This window comes from Thermobia domestica, chromosome 4 (genome assembly GCF_964235325.1).
Source record: "Thermobia domestica chromosome 4, izTheDome1.hap1.1, whole genome shotgun sequence".
Lineage (NCBI taxonomy): Eukaryota > Metazoa > Arthropoda > Insecta > Zygentoma > Lepismatidae > Thermobia > Thermobia domestica.
The window spans coordinates 232357996-232377631 of record NC_137457.1 but is presented as its reverse complement, the minus strand read 5'-3'; the positions used below and the strand labels follow the sequence as shown (position 1 = coordinate 232377631).

The following is a 19636-nucleotide window of genomic DNA, read 5'->3' as shown; positions in this document are numbered from 1 at the left end:
TTCTGGGACTTGCAATTGTGGTAGTTGCAAATTTGCATTTTATTTAGCTATTTATTCATTTTTGTAACCCACATTCCGAATATCTATTAATCAAAAGATGGAAGATTGAATTTTGTGATGGTAACTCTTCCTAAACAAGACGTAGAATTCCTGGTTAATCCCGGCCAAATTGAGACAGTTGAAAACCCCACATACGTAGCGTGTGAAAAGAAACTAGTAACTCGAAATGATAATTTAAATGGATTAAACTTTCGACGGTATCTAGGGTGAACTTACGGTCTTTACCCATTGAGATAATATATAGACCTAGAGGTGCCCTTCCCTATGTCGCAGTGTTGATTCGAGCGAACTCTCGATTGTAGCGTTCGATTCGAGATATCCCTTCCCAAGATGGCGTATTCCGCAATTTACAGTCAGCTGATATATGTAAACAAAGAAAACGCATATATCGAACTCTATTTGTATACAATGTACAAGGATTATATAGGTCAAGGTATCGACCAACATTAAGCCTTCCTTGAGTTTATATTCGTTTTCTGGCATGGATTTTGTCGAATGTGGAAGAACAAATACAAAAAAATATTACTTTGCGATGACTAATGATGCGTCAAGACATACGAGGCACATGGAAAACGATAAATCCACTGGAACTCTATAACGATAATCAATTCTTTGAGAGATACAGGTAAGTCAACTATGCGTCTTGATTTTAACTTTTATGCTAATTTAATAACAGTAACATAGTGACAAAAATAACAAATATTCATTCTACACACTAAGTATGAGTAGTTTCACTCATTTTCCTGTACTTTTCTGGCAATTTTTACAGTTGTATTCTCTATGGATCGTGGAAGTTTTCTCGTTGGGTACTTCTTTCTTTGGACCTTTCGTTTTAACTTTTTCGTCACAGTTTTTGAACCAAGAAACGTTCACTTCATGGCGTTATATACTATGTTTAAATTGCTATAATCATAATTTTCATTTAGCCTATGTGTAGAAAATCCCAAGTATAATTTATAGTTTCAAGTTTACAACAAACTTCTTAACACAATAACTACATATTATTTGAAAAATTAACTTCAATAACAAAATAGGTTAGGGTTGCTTAGGTTAGGATAACTTAATTTTCACAGCAGAGCCTTGTAATAAATCTAGTGCAAGATACAATAAATTAAGAACCATACGTATGGGTGCTGCACAAGGTTAAGACAGAAAATCATGCAACTCAGGAACCAAGGAACATGAAGAGAAAGGGAAGTAGGGCCTTATATATAGTCTATTACCAAAATTCATTACTTGTGTAAACAAATCTTATACTTGATACTGGTTTGTGTTTGTGTAAAATTAAATTGGCAGAAGGAAATTATTTATGTGCTCAACTTGTATCTCAATATATCGGCACGTTCGTATCATTAGATTAAAAAGGTAGTTTTTTTTTTTGCCTTTAGCCAAAAAGTATAATGCAATTCGGAAGCAGACACTAATTACATAAAATGTAAAATGTTTACGATTTGCTACCGAAGTAGACACAAGATTAGGTTAGGCAGGCATTAATTGTACACAATGTAAAATTTTCACAATTTGGTACTATTCCAGATTATGTATACATGTTTGAATTCATTAATTATGACTTCTTTTGATCCGGAAATGGATCTTGTAAATTGTTTCGGCCTATGTTTAGCAGAACGGGTCCAGCTCTTTTCTCTAAAAAATGTTACAATTTTGGTAATTTCTGTTCACATTCGGTTAGTTTAGGATAGGTTAGGTTAGGTTAGTTTAGTTTGTGTTTTCTAGTGTAGAGGTCCTGTATAATTTTCCAAAAAATAATAGAATTTTGCTTATTTCTACTAATATTAGGTTAGTTTATGTTAGGTTTGGTTACGTTATGTTACGTCTAAGTACTTGCATCATTCATTTCTCGTGTAAATTTTGTGTTTTACGTGCTTCTGGACCCCTTGTACTAAATATACTCTATTGTTTCTTATGGAGGGAATTGCATTCATATGTATAGATTAACTTTAGGGGGACTTAAACATTATATGACATACCTTGTGCAGACATGCCGTTAAAACGACAGTTCAAAAGTCAGAAATCAATTTGTGTTACATAGCCTTTAAAAAGCACGAATGCTATCTAAACGAGTCAGGGCAGGCGAAACTAATGGTCCCGCTTTGTAGCACGGGGCTACGTCCGAAGGGAGAAGGCGCGTCAGTGACGGTTGGTAGTTTTTGAAGCTTTGTTTTGCTCCATTCTCTTGTATGTCACATAAACGCTGCTCATCTTGAGTGTCATTTACCATTGTGATATTCCTCGTTTTTCATGAAATTTTCAGCAGAGATACAGGGACCTTCACAGAATACACCTGTGTAGGAGTAATGTTACGGAAATTATAAGGGGCGGACACAAAGGCCTATTCGGTTGTCCATATCTCCGCGCCTGGGTATTTCCGTAGCATGTCTCCTGCACATGTACAAAGGTTCATGTACTCAAAAACCGGTCTCGCTTCCATTGTTCATATATTCGCCCTGGTCATTTCTGTAGCATGACTTCTACGCAGAAGTAGAATTTTATTTTTAAGTATGAAATAAAATGACAGTAACCTAACCTAACTACTAACATCACACTTATTTTCCTTCTCCAAACTGGTGATGGCCTGTCTTCCACCTTTAAAATCCGCTAACACGCTCATTTGATTTTCAAGTATTAACTGGAAATGTTTAGGTTAGGTTTTATTTCTGTTGATAATAGGTTTATTACACAAAGTGTGTCGATTTTGGTTTTAGTTTCAAACTGTATTCTTTTCTCGTTTCAGGTTTTCGAAAGTAATATTTCTGAGACAAATTTTTCCATTACTGGGAGACGATTTAGAAAATATTATTTTGCGGGAACGTTCACTACCAGCAATTCTGACGGTACTCACGATTTTAAGATTCTATGTGAATGGAAACTATCAGGTAGGCGCTATTTTCTTTGAAGCACATAACATATGAATTTAAAAATGTAGTTTGCCATTTTCACCATGTTTTCTTCAAAAACTAGTTTAATATTTTATTGCTCAATATTACCACTAGTAAAATCATGTTTCTCTTTCATTATTTTCAGACCATATTATTATACAGGGTATATCAAAAAGATTCATCCACTTTGGCAAGTCTGTATTTCTGAAACTAATAAACATATACAAATAGTTTTTATTTTGCATGACAGTGAAACTTAAAAAGTTTTTATTGCACCTGTTCATAGATGTTCAATGTGCCCTTCGTGTGATGCACGGCATATGTCCATGCGGTATTCAAATTCGTCCCAAAAGTCAGCTAGCATGTCTCTAGTTACAGCTGCCGCTATGCGATGTCGCAGTTCATTCAATGTCCTTGGTAACGGAGGCACATAAATGGAGTCTTTTATAAACCCCCACAAGAAATAATCACATCCAGTAAGGTCAGGTGACCTCGGAGGCCAGTAATGTAACGCTGCATCATTTGGTCCAGTGCGACCGATCCATCGTTGTGGAATCGTTCGATTTAAAAATCCCCGCACTTCTCCATGCCAGTGTGGCGGTGCCCCATCCTTTTGGTAGATGAAATCATTCGAATCAGTCTCAAACTATGGCAAAAGATTGTACTCAAGCATATCAAGGTAGGTTATCCCCGTCACAGTGTTCTTGGCAAAGAAAAATGGACCGTACACCTTTTTTCGGGAAACTGCACAAAACACAGTAACTTTTGGCGAGTCCCTCTCATGTTTCACAACTTCATGTGGATGTTCCGTTCCCTATATTCGCACATTATGGCAGTCCACATGTCCATTCAAATGGCATGTTGCATCGTCACTAAACACTAAGCGTTGAACAAAACTGTCGTCCTCTGCAATCTTGCCAACAATGAAATTACAAAACTCCATACGTCGTTTTTTCTCACCTTCACAAAGAGCTTGTAGTAGCTGAATTCCGTATGGTTTCATGTGTAAACGACGACGCAACACACGCCAGACGGGTATTGAGGGCATGTTGAGCTGTCCTGCTTCACGACGAACGGATTTCTGCGGACTGCGTGTAAAACATTGACGGACGCGCTCCACGTCTGCGTCGGGCACTCGAGGACGTCCCGATGATTTTCCCTTACACAAACAACCTGTTGTTCGGAATTGTTCATGCCATCGTCTAATGCTCTGTGCATTAGGAGGGTCCACACCATAGTTAGTACGAAAGTCACGCTGAACAGTTATCACTGACTTGCACTCCGCAAAACGTAGTACACAAAACGCTTTCTGTTGTCCAGATGCCATTTTAACCAGAACCGTAGTGGGCGTTCACTCAAGCACACTGCTGCTACCTAGCGGAAACCATGTACAACTAGAGATGTTCCTCTTTCCAACAGTACGTTGTTTACTCACATCTCTGAAAAGACAGAATAGATATTGTTTAAAACCGGATGATTCTTTTTGATACACGCTGTATACTGGGTTACACTTCGTATAATAGAAAATATAAAGCTTTGTAGTCCCCAATAAAATGTTACACCACCAAACACACGATGCAATTTCTATTATTTAATGGTGTTGAACATTTCACAGCAAAATTTTGTCACATAAACAGTAGATACCAGCGATTATGTGATTATATTTTAATGGCGAATTATACAAGAAGGGTTTATGTTGTTATCTTTGTCTTATCTTTTCTAATAATCAATATTTTAATCTTTTCCATAATTACTCTTTTCCTTTCTTTAAAGTTTTGCAGCTGGAAACCACGATTCAGTGCTAGATATCAAAGTTTATCTCTGATGAATCAACCACATAATTCGCAATACTGTTTGTTAATATGAAAGTCACTTTCGTAATTAATTTATATCATACTTTTAGAAAATAGCTCAGAACAAAAATAACAGATTAAATCAATTTATTCATGGTTCAATGATTTTCGACAAGATAAAGAACTATACAAGTTGTTAAACAAAAGAACATACACGTACGTATTTCTTTCTACTCTCCCATTGCATCTTCATAATTGTTAATTGATAAAATTATGTAGGTGAGTCTTAGCTACAGCATTTGATGCAAAATAACATAATCTAAGAAACTTAGTTATAATTTTCATTTTCTGATTAATTTAATTTATTTTACAGATAATAAACAAAAAATCTGTAAAGTAGAGTTGTTAAACTTAACGGCAATGAGGCTGCTCCAAAAGGGATTTTATTAAAAATTAGCTAATCTTTTACCATTTTTCATCTACTCATTCCTATTTTTTGGTCTAGGAATTAATTCGTGCGGTTGGTACGCACACATTGAAGCTGTAGTACAAACACAAAATACATAAATACCTTAAGAAAAATATTGTCCATCGCTAGCCACCACTTTCGCCCATCTGTCAGGCAATGTACGGATTCCGTGGCGAAAGAAGTCCTCATCCTTGGAAGCGATCCAGTCAGAGACCCATGTTTCGATATCTTCTGAAGAAGTAAACCGCTGTCCAATCAAATCGTTGTTCATGCAATCGAACAAGTAGTAGTCCGAAGGAGCAACGTCTGGTGAATACGGCGGGTGGGGTAAAACTTCCCATCCGACAGTTTCTAAATAGGTTTTGACCGGTTTTGCGACATGTGGGCGAGCGTTATCATGTTGAACAATAAGTTTATCATGTCTGTTCTCCCATTCTGGTCGTGTTCTGGCCAGAGCTTGCTTTAAACGCATTAATTGTCGTCGATAACGTTTTCCATTCATAGTTTCACCCGGTTGCAGCAGCTCATAGTACACCACACCTTTCATATCCCACCATATGCACAGCATAACCTTTGCACAGTGAATATCTCGTTTTGGTTGGGATGGACCTGGTTCACCTGGTTTCACCCAGGCCTTTTTTCGTTTAGGGTTCTCGTAATGGATCCACTTCTCATCACCCGTAATAATTCGATGCAGAAACCCCTTTCTGCTCTGTCGTTGAAGCAGCAATTCGCAAATGGTTTTTCGTCTTTCAACGTCTCTGTGTTTCAATTCATGTGGAACCCAATGTGACATCTTTTGAATCATTCCCATGGCTTTCAAGCGTTTGGAGACTGTTGTTTGATCAACGCCTAATGCTGCTGCAAGTTGTTCCTGCGTTTGACACGAATCCTGCTCGAGCAATGCTGTCAATTCTTCGTCTTGAAATTTTTTTGTCTGTCCAGCTCGCTCTTGGTCTGCCAAGCCGAAATCACCACTTCTAAACCGTGCAAACCACTTCTGACACGTTCGCTCAGCTAGAGCATGGTCACCATACACTTCCACCAAAATACGATGACTTTCAGTCGCACTTTTCTGCATGTTAAAGTAATGCAGCAGGACACCCCGCAAAAACACTTTATCAGGCACAAATTACGCCATGTTCACTTAACTACAAACTGGTGTTGTTGACGCTTTAATCCACTGCCCTATACTACGAACGATACGCGATGACAGGGGTTTGCAACACATGTGTGGATACACGGAACTGTGGGACGCTCCGTTCGTTGCGCCATCTCTTGTCCACCCGCACGAATTAATTCCTAGACCAAATACAATCAAAAGTAAACACAAATGTGACTTGCCATAATTATAGGTAGCGTTGTTTCTCACGGGAAAGGTGTATCTGAATAATTTTCAGTTTTATCATCTGAATAAATTTTGAAGTTGCTAAATTAGCAAAAAAGATTCCAAAAAGAATATTCCTGAATTTTTTATGTAACGTATTTCTGTGCTTGTTTTACAGATATACATTGAAGATAACCAATTTCATGAGCACCCAACAATTTGCCAGCTTGTGAGGAAAGTATCATCGGTCTTTGCTCGTCGCCTGATATATGTGATTGATCCCCCATTCCTGATTGTTTGGGACAGTTTAAGTTAAATTTCATCAAATGGCTAGTTTTCCTAGAGTTGTAGCTATATTCCAAAAAGAAATCGTCGCAGGAAAAGCAGTGAAACATTTAGAATTAGGAAATGCATCTTTAGTGTTAATGTTCAAGTGGTGAGTGGCCCAAATAAAATGGACAACAGAAAATATTACCTAAGAATTATTGGAAATGGCTAGCTGTTCTTGCACAGAGACCAACACGTTTAGAACAGAGGAGTGTCCATGTGTATGTGTCACACAAAGGCTTCAATACATTGAGGTTGTGCGTGCGTATGTGTGAAAACCAGGAACGTTCTCTGTCACCGGATCCACCTCGTGACAATGATTCTTCTAATGACTGATCAGTTTGTATTGCTAATTTGACTGTACCCCTTATTCCATCTTTATCCCTGTGCATTCATACTATGATAACTATTTTGAAAGTAAGCATAGCGCAAATATCTGTGATATTGCAGCGCCAAATATTCTAACAAACAATGTGAAGTTTTAATATCGGTTATTGATTACTATATTCTTAAGAAATTTACCACAGTAAATAAACTTCTTTCAGTACATTTGTAACTATTTGTTGTTCGAAATTTTATGTTTTATAACTTCATGCAGAGCAAACATTGCCGTACAAATCATTGCTACTCGCAATGTCCATGCTTCGCTACTCGGCGTCCATATCGTTTTTTTCTTCAATGATTGTCAGACGTTTTCATAGGACGGTAATATATATGTTCAATACCTTTTCAATATCGTTTTCACTGCAATCAATTGTAAAATCTATTCTTTTAAAAAAATGCAAATAGGTTTCATTGTAACTAAACGTCACAAACTTTAACATCTTGTTCTACTGTATGCGGCAAAATAAACAGTACTGAAATCACATTGTTGAAATTTATTTATTTATTGTACAACATAATGAAACATAAGAAAGGTTGGCAAATGGATGTCAACTAAATGTTACTCAATACATATTGTAAATTTACAAGGAATCGTTCCTGTATATCATGTGTTCAAAATGTTGAACATTATGTCGCACATATTCTTCATAGAGGTCCTGTAGATCGATGAACATATTAGTGAACACGGTTTTCTAGAATGACAAAGAAAATGGACGAGTCTTTTCTCTTAACTCCGGTATAGTTGTAGGAAGTTATCTGTTAGGAATATTGCTTCTTTCAGCATGCCCGTATGTAGGCATCTCGATCATGAGGTGAGGGGAGTGGGAAGGATATGGAAAATCCGTTCCACAGGAAATCAAGCGATGTCCAAATTCTTGTGAGCAGAAGGGTAAGTGACTCACTTGCAGTGTGGACCTTCCTTTAAATCTAAGAAACTAAATAAGGTAGGAGTGTCTCGGTGCAGTAATTCCTCTCCTAAGTAGTTCATTAAAAAAAAAAAAAAAAAAAAAAAAAAAAAAAAAAAAAAAACCTGAACATCTCGGAGAGGGGGTATATTATTGCATGTTTCTGCATTTAATGTTCAAAACTTTCCTTTTTTTCAAAGCAAACTCACAGCGTTTAATATTGTGTACAGCAGCTCCTTAATGTGTTTTTAATTCAGTCCTCTGATTTTGTGTTCGAATCGTTAATTTATGAAACAAAAACTCCAGAGACAAAGCGTTTTCAGGAGAGAAAAATAATTCTACAAATAATTTTAAAAAGAATCAAGTTTTTACCAGGATAATGATCTGAAACTCATAACTAACTTTCTGACAAAAATGTAGTTACGTTCTTTCATAAATAAAAGATAGGTTTCTATATGAATGTGCCTGAATATTCTCCCGAAGATGGTTCATTCCATTTAATTGAAAAATCACCTAAATGTGGTCTCTGGAGTTAACGTTGTTCCATAAATAAACGATTCAAATGCTGAATTAATAAAACATTTAAAGTAGAGGGCTATTGTACACAACATTAAACGCTATAAAATCTGCCCTAATACGTAGTAAGTTTTGAACATTAAATGCATAACATGCAGTAATATGCGCCCCCGTGCTAAATGTTGAAAGTTTTGAGGACTGAATCCATGGACTACTTACTGGAAGAATTACTGTACCGACAGGCGCGTAATATGGTAAGGCAATCTCACTTCAAACAGAGAAAATCATTGACACTCGGATTCAGTGTGAAAAAAAGAAATAGAGTATCCTGAGTCTGTATGCGAAGCGAGAGGTGGTTATTTTCCGATCCGGGATATATATAAAAACTAAGAAATGAGAAATAATCGCACTTTTACATCCGTCGCACGTAGCCTTTATCTGAATTCGTTGCTATTTTAAGAATTTCGTAGGCAAAAATCACTCTCGCTATGAGGTAATACCCTCCTCCGTTTATTGAAATTTCCTACCTTGTATTAGATTGTCTTAGAAAAGGAACTCACGGAGACAACTTCAGCCTTTTTAACTTTACAAACACTACGATGCCCAATCCCAACATAATGACGTAATAATTGCGAGTGAAGACAGGAATTAGGTCCCTAGTAACCATGAGGATTACTCTTAGAAAACTGAATGTTACCTTCACATATTTGAATAACGAACCCAGGATTTACCCGCTGGCAATCAATGCTTATTTTCACACACAATGCAGTAATCTAAATTGAGTACCATACATGATTCTGCAATATATGTACACTATTACAGTAAGTTATGCATTCCATAGCATTTTCATGAGCAGAACTATATTAGTACAAAGCGGCGCAAATTTTTCGTTCATTTCAGTTACTACACTCACTAATGACTAAATACTGTCATAGCAATTCATTCACTGTAATTACATTTTGTTTCTATCAAAACGACTAGAATGAAGCCAAATTGGCAAATGTATTTCCATGAACTTGGTTCATAGAAGTAATTCATATACGTCAATAAACGAATACATAATTTACTTTTCATAATAGTTATATTCATTAAGTTATTCATTTAGGTTTGAGTACATTTATATATACAATGCTCCAGAAATACAGAAATGTCGTCGCTCTTAAGAACAGAATATAATGTCTTATACTTGTCACATATTCTCCACTTTAAAATGGGATGCGTAAAGATCGGCCTTTTTCGCCTATTAAAGTCATTATTAATGAGCGTTCATGAAAGCAAGCAAATGTCATAAATGTGAAGTTAAAGCTTTAAATATTGCATCTGTGTATGATGTAGAAAGTCACAGAAAGAACCCCACAAATAAAGCATTTTTTCTCTCTTTTGTCAATTTAGATGTTTTCTAATGCTTTACACCAATTTTTGTATGAAGCGTTCAATAAACCATATACATCTAAACATATAAAAGCGAAATACAGATTCGTTGACACATTTACTCAATGATCAACCCCCAGCAAAAGGCACTTAAGCTACAAGCATGAAATGTGAACAGTATGTTCATTTTATAATGTAGAGGCGTACTGAAAATTGATTTTGCAAAAATCGAACTCTAAGGAGGTAAATAAGGAGGGGTGGACATAATTTACACACTGATCAACAAGCAGAGAAAACCACTGATGCTAGAACCATGAAATTTGGGCATTAGGTTCCTTTTATAATGTACAGACATATTAAGAACAGATTTTACAAAGCCTCAAAGGGTACCTGGGGGATTTACGCACTGATCAACGAGCAGCAAAAACCACCGTAGCTAGAATCATTACGTTTGGTCAGTAGGTCCATTTTGTGATGCAGATGCGTACTATGAACAGATTTTACAAAATTCGAGCCCTAAGAAGTTACATAGGTGTACCCTTTAATACTTGAACTTTGAATTTATACTACATATTTGCTTCCATGAACACTTTCGGTTTTCATGACAGTCAATAGGCTTAAAAAAATCTTTGCCCACTTCCTTTCTATCAGATTTGATCTTTTGTTACATAAGATTGACCTACACTTCATAGGATCTATCAATTTAAAGAAAAAAAATTAACTGAAAATAGCTTAATAATAAGTATACAAATAGTTAGTCCTTGTAATATTAACAATCCAGAATAAATTCTTGATTAACCTTTCTTGAATTCTACATGTCAAGGTCACCAGTTAATGAAAAATTTACACTAGCAATATCATTTCGAAAAGCATAAGAAATTGAATCAGATCATTCAATAAACAATGCATTCATATATCAGCAAAAAATAAGGAATATAAAGAATTGGTATATACGTGAAGGACAAGCTCTTTTTTCTGTGATTTCGTGAGTACCACAAACATCCTATAATATATTATATCAGCAAGAAAATAAAGGAGTTACAATCCATAGCTATCGTTACTTCTATCAGTACATACATGACAAGGATAAACAGTTAGTGATCCATTACTTTTATGAGCACCACTGAAATTTGATGAAGCTTCATCAAATGTTAATGCTTGAACTTTTATTTCATACAATCTGTTGACGCATTTACGCGTAATATTTGCACATTCACTTCCATTCAAAGAATCTATGAAGTAATATGCACAAGGAATTTTCCACGGATCGTTCAAAGCCACAACCATATAGACAGCAGTGTTTTTTGCTTCTGGCATACTCTCATCACTCACTCCATTACCGCAACCTACGTAACCCGACAATTCTTCTCCAGTAAATTCGAGATATTGTTCTATTGCCACATCATCTACAACTAATGACACTTGAATGCATTTGTTCTGTTGTTTCGCTATTTGCACCTTTTCTTTCATTGCATTGAAGGCTTCTTCACATAGTCCAGGATTTCCACTCACTGAAGAGTACCATTTTTTTAAAGTCCGTGGATGCGGTAACACACAGTTAAATTTTTTTACGAACATACGCATATGCAGCTGGGGAATAGAAGTCAAGTGTTAACGCAAAACTTCGGAGAGCCGGATCAAATTTTTTGTTACCCGACGGACTCAAGAGCGACTTCACCACTGCATTACCTTCAACACTGAGGGGTACTGATTTTAACATCATTTCTAAAGTACCTTCTGTTATCATACACTTCTCTCTAAGATTTTGCACAATATCCTGAATATTAACACAGGATATTGTTAATATTCTTTTCTCTTTACATCGTTAACGTCTTTTTCTCTAAGACGTTTCTTCTTCAAGTACAATGCTTTCATCTTCTTTCTGGATTCCATACATTTGGTTTCTGTTTCAAACAACTTCCTTTTCAACAGTTTTTTTTCGTGGTGTTAACTCCGTTCCACTGCAAGAAGGGTCAAGTGACTGCGTATCAACATTAGAAACACCATGGGAAGGCTGCTTTAAGGTAGGTAAAGTTGTGTTACACGACTCCAACACCGTATTACGATTGTCGACTTGTCTGGGAATTAACTTGCTTGATTGAATAATCTCACGATGAATGCTCTGATCTTCAAAATCTACACATCGGACGTTTGGAGATCTCCACTTTTTTCTTGCCTGAAACAATGTAACAAAAATCAATGAGTATTGATATTTTTTTTTTAAAAAAAAATAAATCAATACATAAAAATTATAATTACGTCTATATAGGTGCCATGAGATTTTGAGAAATTTCCAAATTAGATTTTTGTTTCGTAAAATAAATTGTTTTATTGTTGGAAGTTCACTTCCAATACTTTGTGCGTTCAATTACGGATATTTTACGAGCACATTTTTTTTTTCGAAAATGCAGCTGTATTTACTCATGTACTTTTCCAAAATCTAGTAAAAATCACTTTCAATGAGATCAGCTTAGTTGTATCAATAATATACTAACCAAAATATAAAAAATCCAGGTGGGTTTTAAGGAGTCCAACCCGGAAAAACCTGGTGTTTTTTTTTTCTGAGGATGTGAATGAGAATAATGAAAGAATTGGTGAAATGAGAATGTGCGAGGAAACTGGAGAACCCAAGGAAACCTGAGAGCACGTTGTTGTCCACTAAAAGCTCAAGTTTGAATTGGACATTGTTTGAACTATGGATCCTACCTTTAAGAGTACTCTACCACTGAGCTACGATGCCCTACTGTTTCGCTTTATAGTCAGTAGTGGCGTTAAGATCGACTAGTGTTGCCAGTGTTCTTCAAGAAAAAATATTCCAACACAGTTAAAAAAACTGCTACATTATTATGATTTACACTGTCAACTCTGCCAAAGTGTGAAGGACCTCAAATGTTTTATAAGCGTGTAGTGGGTGAGAGTAGTCGGAGTAAGACGTGTTTAAAAGCGTGTTTAACCCCCACTATTGTTTATGCGTATAAATAATGGTGAGGACCCCTCAGTTGGGAGCTCTCTAATTTGTAGTATGAAGCCATAGGCAATGCTGTATGTGAGAAGTGCGTCAACTTCACAACAACCCTGCGAAACTTGCCAATAAGTAACATTTTGGTCCTTTACCTTTTAGAAAATACTACACTTACTAATGGTACACATATGATGGGATAGTTATCTACGCCTCTGCCATATATTGTATTACTTGTCATATTTTTCAGCGCTCTGTTCTTGAGGTATTTAACTCAGTTTAATCCCTCAAATGGTGCAGATGAAAGAAAAGTGGAAGTCAAGAAAATCTGTGGAAGGCAAACTTGGAAAAAGTGCCTAAGATTACCGTAATTTTGAACAATACCAAATGCAACAACCCTTTAAGTTATCCGATCTACGCTTTACAACACTAAATCAGAAATTATTTTTGAAGGTAAATCGTAACGCCTGTGATTTTTAACTAACAAATACCACAAATACAAACATATATATAATACTGTACATGAAATATAAAGGGTTTATTCAAGCAGACGGTTCTACCAAATAGAAAATTGATAGGTGAAACATTTTTCGTGAGGGAATGGAAGTGTGAATATAAGTAATTACTGGCAGTGCACAGCATATTGAAATGAATTTTTAGTTATAGTGAAAGTATTGTATGTGTAAGTGTCCTCTTCCACTGTCATACTGTCATCGTTTATGCGTATACCCTCTGTCGCTGACGCGCCTGCTCCCTACGGAAGCACCCTCTTGCTGCCTTTCGGGCCCCCTTGCTGCGCTTCTACTCAGACTCAGTTGCATAGAGGTAAGGTTCTAGAATACAGGTCCTCCTCCCATTTAGCTGTAATAAAGACAGAAAACAACGTGCCCGGCGGGGCTCTAACCCGCCTCCACTCGCTGGCAGTATTCTGTGATTTAAATTTAAACTTTGGTACAGAAAGGAACTCACCTAGGTACTAATCTTTATGGCGGAACCTGTGCTCTAGAACATTCCCTAAAACTGCAGTGCATAAAACACGAACTTTAGTAAATGTTTAGTATTGGGGGGCCATAATGGCAAAATACAATAGACCTCTATAATTTACAGGAGACATGAGTTGATAGTGGTGTTCAAGTAGTCAAGACAGTATCGAATAGAATTTTATGTAGGCATTATGGGACTTCTTCCAACTATAAAGGTAAGTGGTAGTGATTGCCCATTTCATGTCGAGAACAGAACCTAACGAACCCCTGCGGGCCTTCTCACCTGTTACTACTACTACTACTACTACTACAACTACATATGCTATGGATCCTAATTTAAGGTATGAAACCATACAACGACCGGAATGGAACCGAATCGGAATAAAATATCGCATAAAAGTAGGTGAAAAAGCTGCTCCCCCAAGTCTAAGCAATAGCCCTATCTTGTGCTAGGTGGCCACTAAAAGGCACGAATGCTATGCAAGGGAGGGTTCTAGAACACAGGTCTCCCATATAGGTTAGTAGCAAGGTTGATTCCTTTCTGTGCCAGTCTAAATTTTAATTCACAGAGAATTGCCGAGCGAGCGCCAGCGAGTGAAGGCGGGTTAGAGCCCCGCCGGGCACGTTGATTTCTGTCTTTATTACAGCTAAATGGGAGGGGGAGCTGTATTCTAGAACCTTGCCCACTTTTTATGCCATACGTCCACATTGTACTTATAGAGAGCCCTCCTGAAGTCAATCTACAATTAGTAATAGAGCTCCTAATTCAGTGCATGCTCCGCTAAAAGAAATACAAAGCTCTAATCTATCCTCAAAATGTAAGAAATGTGTAAAAATTTGCTAGAACCACCTGCTAAAGTTAACGTGAACCCATTTACAAATATATATATATATATATATATATATATATATATATATATATATATATATATATATATATATATATATATATATATATATTTGTACAGAATATCGATAAATAACGTGCTACTTGTATGAGAGATATTGCTGCTTTTAACACTGAGTGAGGATTTTTTTATCCAGTAATTGACATCATTAGCAATTTTTAACATAGGCAAAGTAGGCCTACTCCCTCCACAACCATACAGTTTCCTTGCCAAGGTGTCACAGAACACTTGTAGGTTCTATAATTTTGGCAAAATTACCAACAACTCATAAACATACAATTTAATGAGTAAGCAAACTTAATAACAGTTTGACAATTCTCTAGGTAGTAGTCTTTACGAGCTTTTGACAGTGTAAATGCAATGCATATGCCTATTCACCCAATATTATTACAACTACCTACACAATCACGTTTTATTATTTATTTAAACCTTAAAGGAAAGAAAATAACTTACCTTTGAAATATTATGAAATTCCAAAGAAAGTTTATTCATTCGTCATAAATTTCTCTTCATAACACAGATAATCAACACATAACACAAACATACACTATCATTATCTCTTTTTCCCTGCACAATATGGCGGATCGATTCGATTTTTGCGAGTTCGATACCATCAAAGATCTCGCATTAGGGCACCTCTAGGTCTATATATTATCTCAATGTCTTTACCATAAGAAGTACTACATTTTTGTAACTGTGATGATGATGATGAAATTATTATTATTATTATTATTATTATTATTATTATTATTATTATTATTATTATTATTATTATTATTATTATTATTATTATTATTATTATTATTATTTCTCCAAATGGTAGTTCGTGTTTAGACCCAAGAGGAACGGAAATGGGGAATAGAGGAATCTTCACAATGTGGAACTGCATAATTTATATCGTTTACCAAACATTGTTAGGGTTACCAAATCTAGAGGCTCAGGTGGGCAGATCTTGTAGCCAAAATGGAAGAAGGAAGGAACGCTTTCAAAGTTTTAGCTGAAAATCCAATCGGAAACGACCATTAGAAAGACCTAGGAGCAGATGGGAGGGCAATATTAAGTTGAATCTCGCAGAAATAGAAGTAGAAAATAAAAATTGGATCCAGTTGGCTAAGAACAGAAATAAATGGAGAACTTTTGTGAACGCGGCATTGAACCTCCGGGTTCAATAGACCATAGAGTAAGTTAGTTAATTAGTAGTTCGTGTTGTTGCAGTGATAGGAATACTTCAGTAGGATATAGCCGGATAGTACTTTTGAATCTTTAGGAGCTGGCACTGCCGTAAGGTGCACCGATTCTACTGTTACCGGAACTATTTGAAATGATTCCTTTCTCCATCACTCCTAACAACACAACCTCTTCTATACCAATAGCTGAAGTGTAACGAACGAACGCCGGCGATGACTATTCCGTAACTGTCATCGGTAAGGTGCTGAGAAAAATGAGGGTCCTTTACTCCTGTGAAGGCTGAGGATGGGCGACTCATGTTCTGTTCTCTCATGGAATGTCCTCTGAAGATGTTCTTATATCCCTCTCCCCTTTCCTCGAAAGATTGGAGAAAAATAGAGAAGAAGACGGACAATAAAGGGTCGTGTGACCGGCAGGCGGGCGCGACACGAGTCCACCCATGACGTCAGTCATTTGACAGACGCCGACAAGCAGGCTTTCTCAATGGGAAAGAAAGGATTTAACAAAAGAAATAAATAAAAGAAAAAGAGAAAAAGACGAAGGAAACAATAAAGACACTGAAAGAGTGATTAATTTCAAATCCATTCGTGTTTCTTCCCTTTCTTCTCGTGAGGCAGACATAAACGATTGGAAAATACAGAGAAATAGAAGGAAAGAAAAAAAAAACATAAAATAGAATGACTTTTTAAAAGCATCACTTGATTCTTTAGATTCAAGGTTTCATCAACGTACCTTTCAACAAAATCACTTTAAAAGTCGTTCGAAAAAAAATCCATTCCTTTTTGAAATAATAGGAAACAAGAGACAATATTTAAATTTGGAAAACACAGAAAACTGAGAAATATGTCAAACATTTTAATCAGTTGAGAAATATGTGTGATATTATCGTGTTATAACGTCGTAAAGTTAGTATGTTTCTCTACTGAAAACAACAAATTCAAAATTGGACCGCTTGAATGACAAGTGGCCTAAGTCCAAAAAATTAAAAAATTAAAAAATTAAATAAAAAACAGTGTGTCTTCAATCAATTCTGTACTTGAGTGTCTTTTTAAAAAGCTTTTCAAAACAGATTATTATAAGAACATAAATTACATAGTTATGTATTTGGTTGCCAACATAATAGAAATACGGAAAATATCTCCCGAGAGTACAGTGTTTTCGGATTGGCGTCAAGTTCCGTTTTGTTAATTCTTTTTTGTTGCGTTATATTTTCGTTGTTACTATTCGTGTTATTGTTACCATTTTAGAATAATTTTTACACTGGTTGGTGTTGTGGGGTGTTATTAGTGGTAATATTTAAATGCTTTTTTTAAAAAAATATTCATTTACTATGTCTTCAAAGTTTGGCAACATTGTGGTGAATTTCAGCAGTTTGACGTTTCCCCAAGTGTGCGTTCGGGAAGCGGCTCCACGAATTGTACCGAAGTTTTCCGATCTGTTGGAGCTCAAACAAAATATTTCTACGATTGGTTTAGAGCCAAAGCTTCACGACTCGGTGCGAGTAGGCCTACTATATTACATAATGAAACATGAACATGAAATAAAAGGAACGATACGAATGGCAAAATAAATCTTTAGCGGAGCAGAAAAAATTCTTCTGTGTGACCTTGAACAGAGTTGAGAAAAAGACTTATAAAATGGTTCGTGTGGAGTATTGTGCTGTATGGATTAGAAATATGGACATTACGCAAAACGGTGAAAAACATAAGGAAGCTTTCGAAATGTGAGCATGAAGAAGAATGGAAAGAATTAGTTGGGTCGAGCAGAAAACGAATGAAAGGGTGTTAGAAATGGTGGGGGAGAAAATAACAATTTTAGATGTTACTAAGAAGAGAAAGAGAAACAGGCTGGGACATTGACGAAGAAAGAATTGTATCATGAGAAACGTGCTAAAGGGTATGATGCCAGGAAAGAGAAGAAGAAGGCGAAAGAGAGCACAAGTAATAGAAGATATCAAAACAGAGAAATCGTACGTGAAGATATGGCAAATTAGAGTATGGCAATTATGTAGTTTGTAATACAGTAAATTATTTCTAAAGTTTGATTAAATATATATGTTATGTTAAACAAAATTTTAAATATGTGTTATTTTATAACAGTAAAATTTTTAATATTTATTATTTTAAATATTAATTTTGCTTGATAATATCATCATGTACAGTGCAGACTTTTTGCCACTACAAAGCCAAGCAAATTAGCGATGTCAATGTTACTTTAAAATATTAAAAATATTTCGTATCTATGTATTTGGTAGTTCCATAGTAATCTGATTTGAAACAAATAAAATGAAACGGAGTAAATTGATTTTAAAGATAATACCCGGCATATTTAAAAATGGCAGTAACACATAAACACGATATTCACTGAAATCATTTGAATCGTGTACCTTTAACTTGGCACTAGAACGACGTTCTTATCTCAGTTCTGTGATGAGATATTATCGTATAAACACAAATGAATGTTTTCGCATGGCTGCCATATTCATGACGTCATTTCAGGTGGCTGTCCATGTGCTATTTTTGACGATTTTCTCAGGAATGTCAGCGGTTTAAAAAAAAATGCGTTAAAAGTTTGTTTTCGAAGCGTTTTTATGCCTTAATTGTAAAAATATTCTCACCTGTTTAGCGTAATCTAAGTGCTGAAAATTCAAAACCTTGTGCTACATAAAACGGACTAGTTTGCTTAATTGTTAAGATACAGAAATAATATTGGTATTTTTAGAAAGGTGAGACTCTACCTCATAACGTTTACTTCGCGGTGTTTTTCCGTATATCTGATAGTTTCATAGTAATCTACTATAAAACAAATAAAATGAAACTTAGAAAATTATTTTTTAAGATAATAACCGCCATATTTAAAAATGGCGGCAACACTTAAGAACTATATTACCTAAAATCACTTAAATAATGCTTTGTCTTTAATTTGACACAGAACAAAGTTTGTATCTCAGTTCTGTGATGAGATATTACCGTATAAGTGTAAGTAGTTGTAGTTGCGTGACCGCCATATTGATGACGTCATTTCAGATGGTTGCCCACGTGAGATTTTGGGGAATTTTTCTGTGGAGTATCGGGGGAGTCCATAGAATGTGTTAAAATGAAAATTTGCTTTCTAATATTTTTTTCCCGTTTCGAGCCATTTTTGGCTTAATTTTCCTATGCTATAGCGCAAGACCGCGGAGCGTGGAAGCTTCTCAGTTGCAGCAAGTGACTTGCCAATAATGACAGAATACCTATGATGATGACTATTACATAAATATGCATGCAAGGCTGTAAAAAATTAATCGTAAAATTAGCATTCGTTACTCGAATTTGATTTTCTAATATATCGTTAGAACAATTATGCAAATGATAATTTCGTTTGATATTCGGAGTACGTGTTAATTCTTGAATGTGCGAAAAGATCAATTTGAACAGTAATAGTGAGTACCATATTTGCCTATGTAATTTGAGCTACCGCGTATTTTGTGCACCGTAACTCTTTCGTAGGGAGTAGGAAAAGTTATTCCCACTAAAGGAGACTAAATATGCTCTACTGGAAAGCGTAATT

The 19636-nt window shown here is 35.8% G+C and overlaps 2 protein-coding genes across 2 annotated transcripts; one reads left to right on the top strand and one right to left on the bottom strand.

Moving 5' to 3' along the window:
- The first annotated feature begins 431 nt into the window (after window positions 1–431).
- LOC145683902 (uncharacterized) lies at window positions 432–7571 on the top strand. Its single transcript, XM_081755558.1, has 3 exons — window positions 432–685; window positions 2813–2954; window positions 6725–7571. Exons 1-3 carry the CDS (start codon window positions 600–602, stop codon window positions 6860–6862), a joined length of 366 nt encoding a protein of 121 aa, XP_081611684.1. The 5' UTR covers window positions 432–599; the 3' UTR covers window positions 6863–7571.
- A 324-nt stretch (window positions 7572–7895) lies between these two features.
- LOC145683904 (uncharacterized) lies at window positions 7896–15487 on the bottom strand. Its single transcript, XM_081755559.1, has 2 exons — window positions 15353–15487; window positions 7896–12225 (listed from the first exon to the last, which is right to left on the bottom strand). The coding sequence occupies exons 1-2, from the start codon at window positions 15389–15391 to the stop codon at window positions 11959–11961; spliced, it is 306 nt and encodes a 101-aa protein (XP_081611685.1). The 5' UTR covers window positions 15392–15487; the 3' UTR covers window positions 7896–11958.
- Window positions 15488–19636: the final 4149 nt, after the last annotated feature.

Coding starts and splice junctions, on each gene's coding strand:
- LOC145683902 (XM_081755558.1), top strand. CDS start 600: ATGATGCGTCAAGACATACGAGGCACATGGAAAACGATAAATCCACTG. Junction 686..2,812: donor CAATTCTTTGAGAGATACAG/GTAAGTCAACTA, acceptor TTCTCGTTTCAG/GTTTTCGAAAGTAATATTTC. Junction 2,955..6,724: donor ATGTGAATGGAAACTATCAG/GTAGGCGCTATT, acceptor CTTGTTTTACAG/ATATACATTGAAGATAACCA.
- LOC145683904 (XM_081755559.1), bottom strand. CDS start 15,391: ATGAATAAACTTTCTTTGGAATTTCATAATATTTCAAAG. Junction 12,226..15,352: donor AATTTCATAATATTTCAAAG/GTAAGTTATTTT, acceptor ACATTGTTTCAG/GCAAGAAAAAAGTGGAGATC.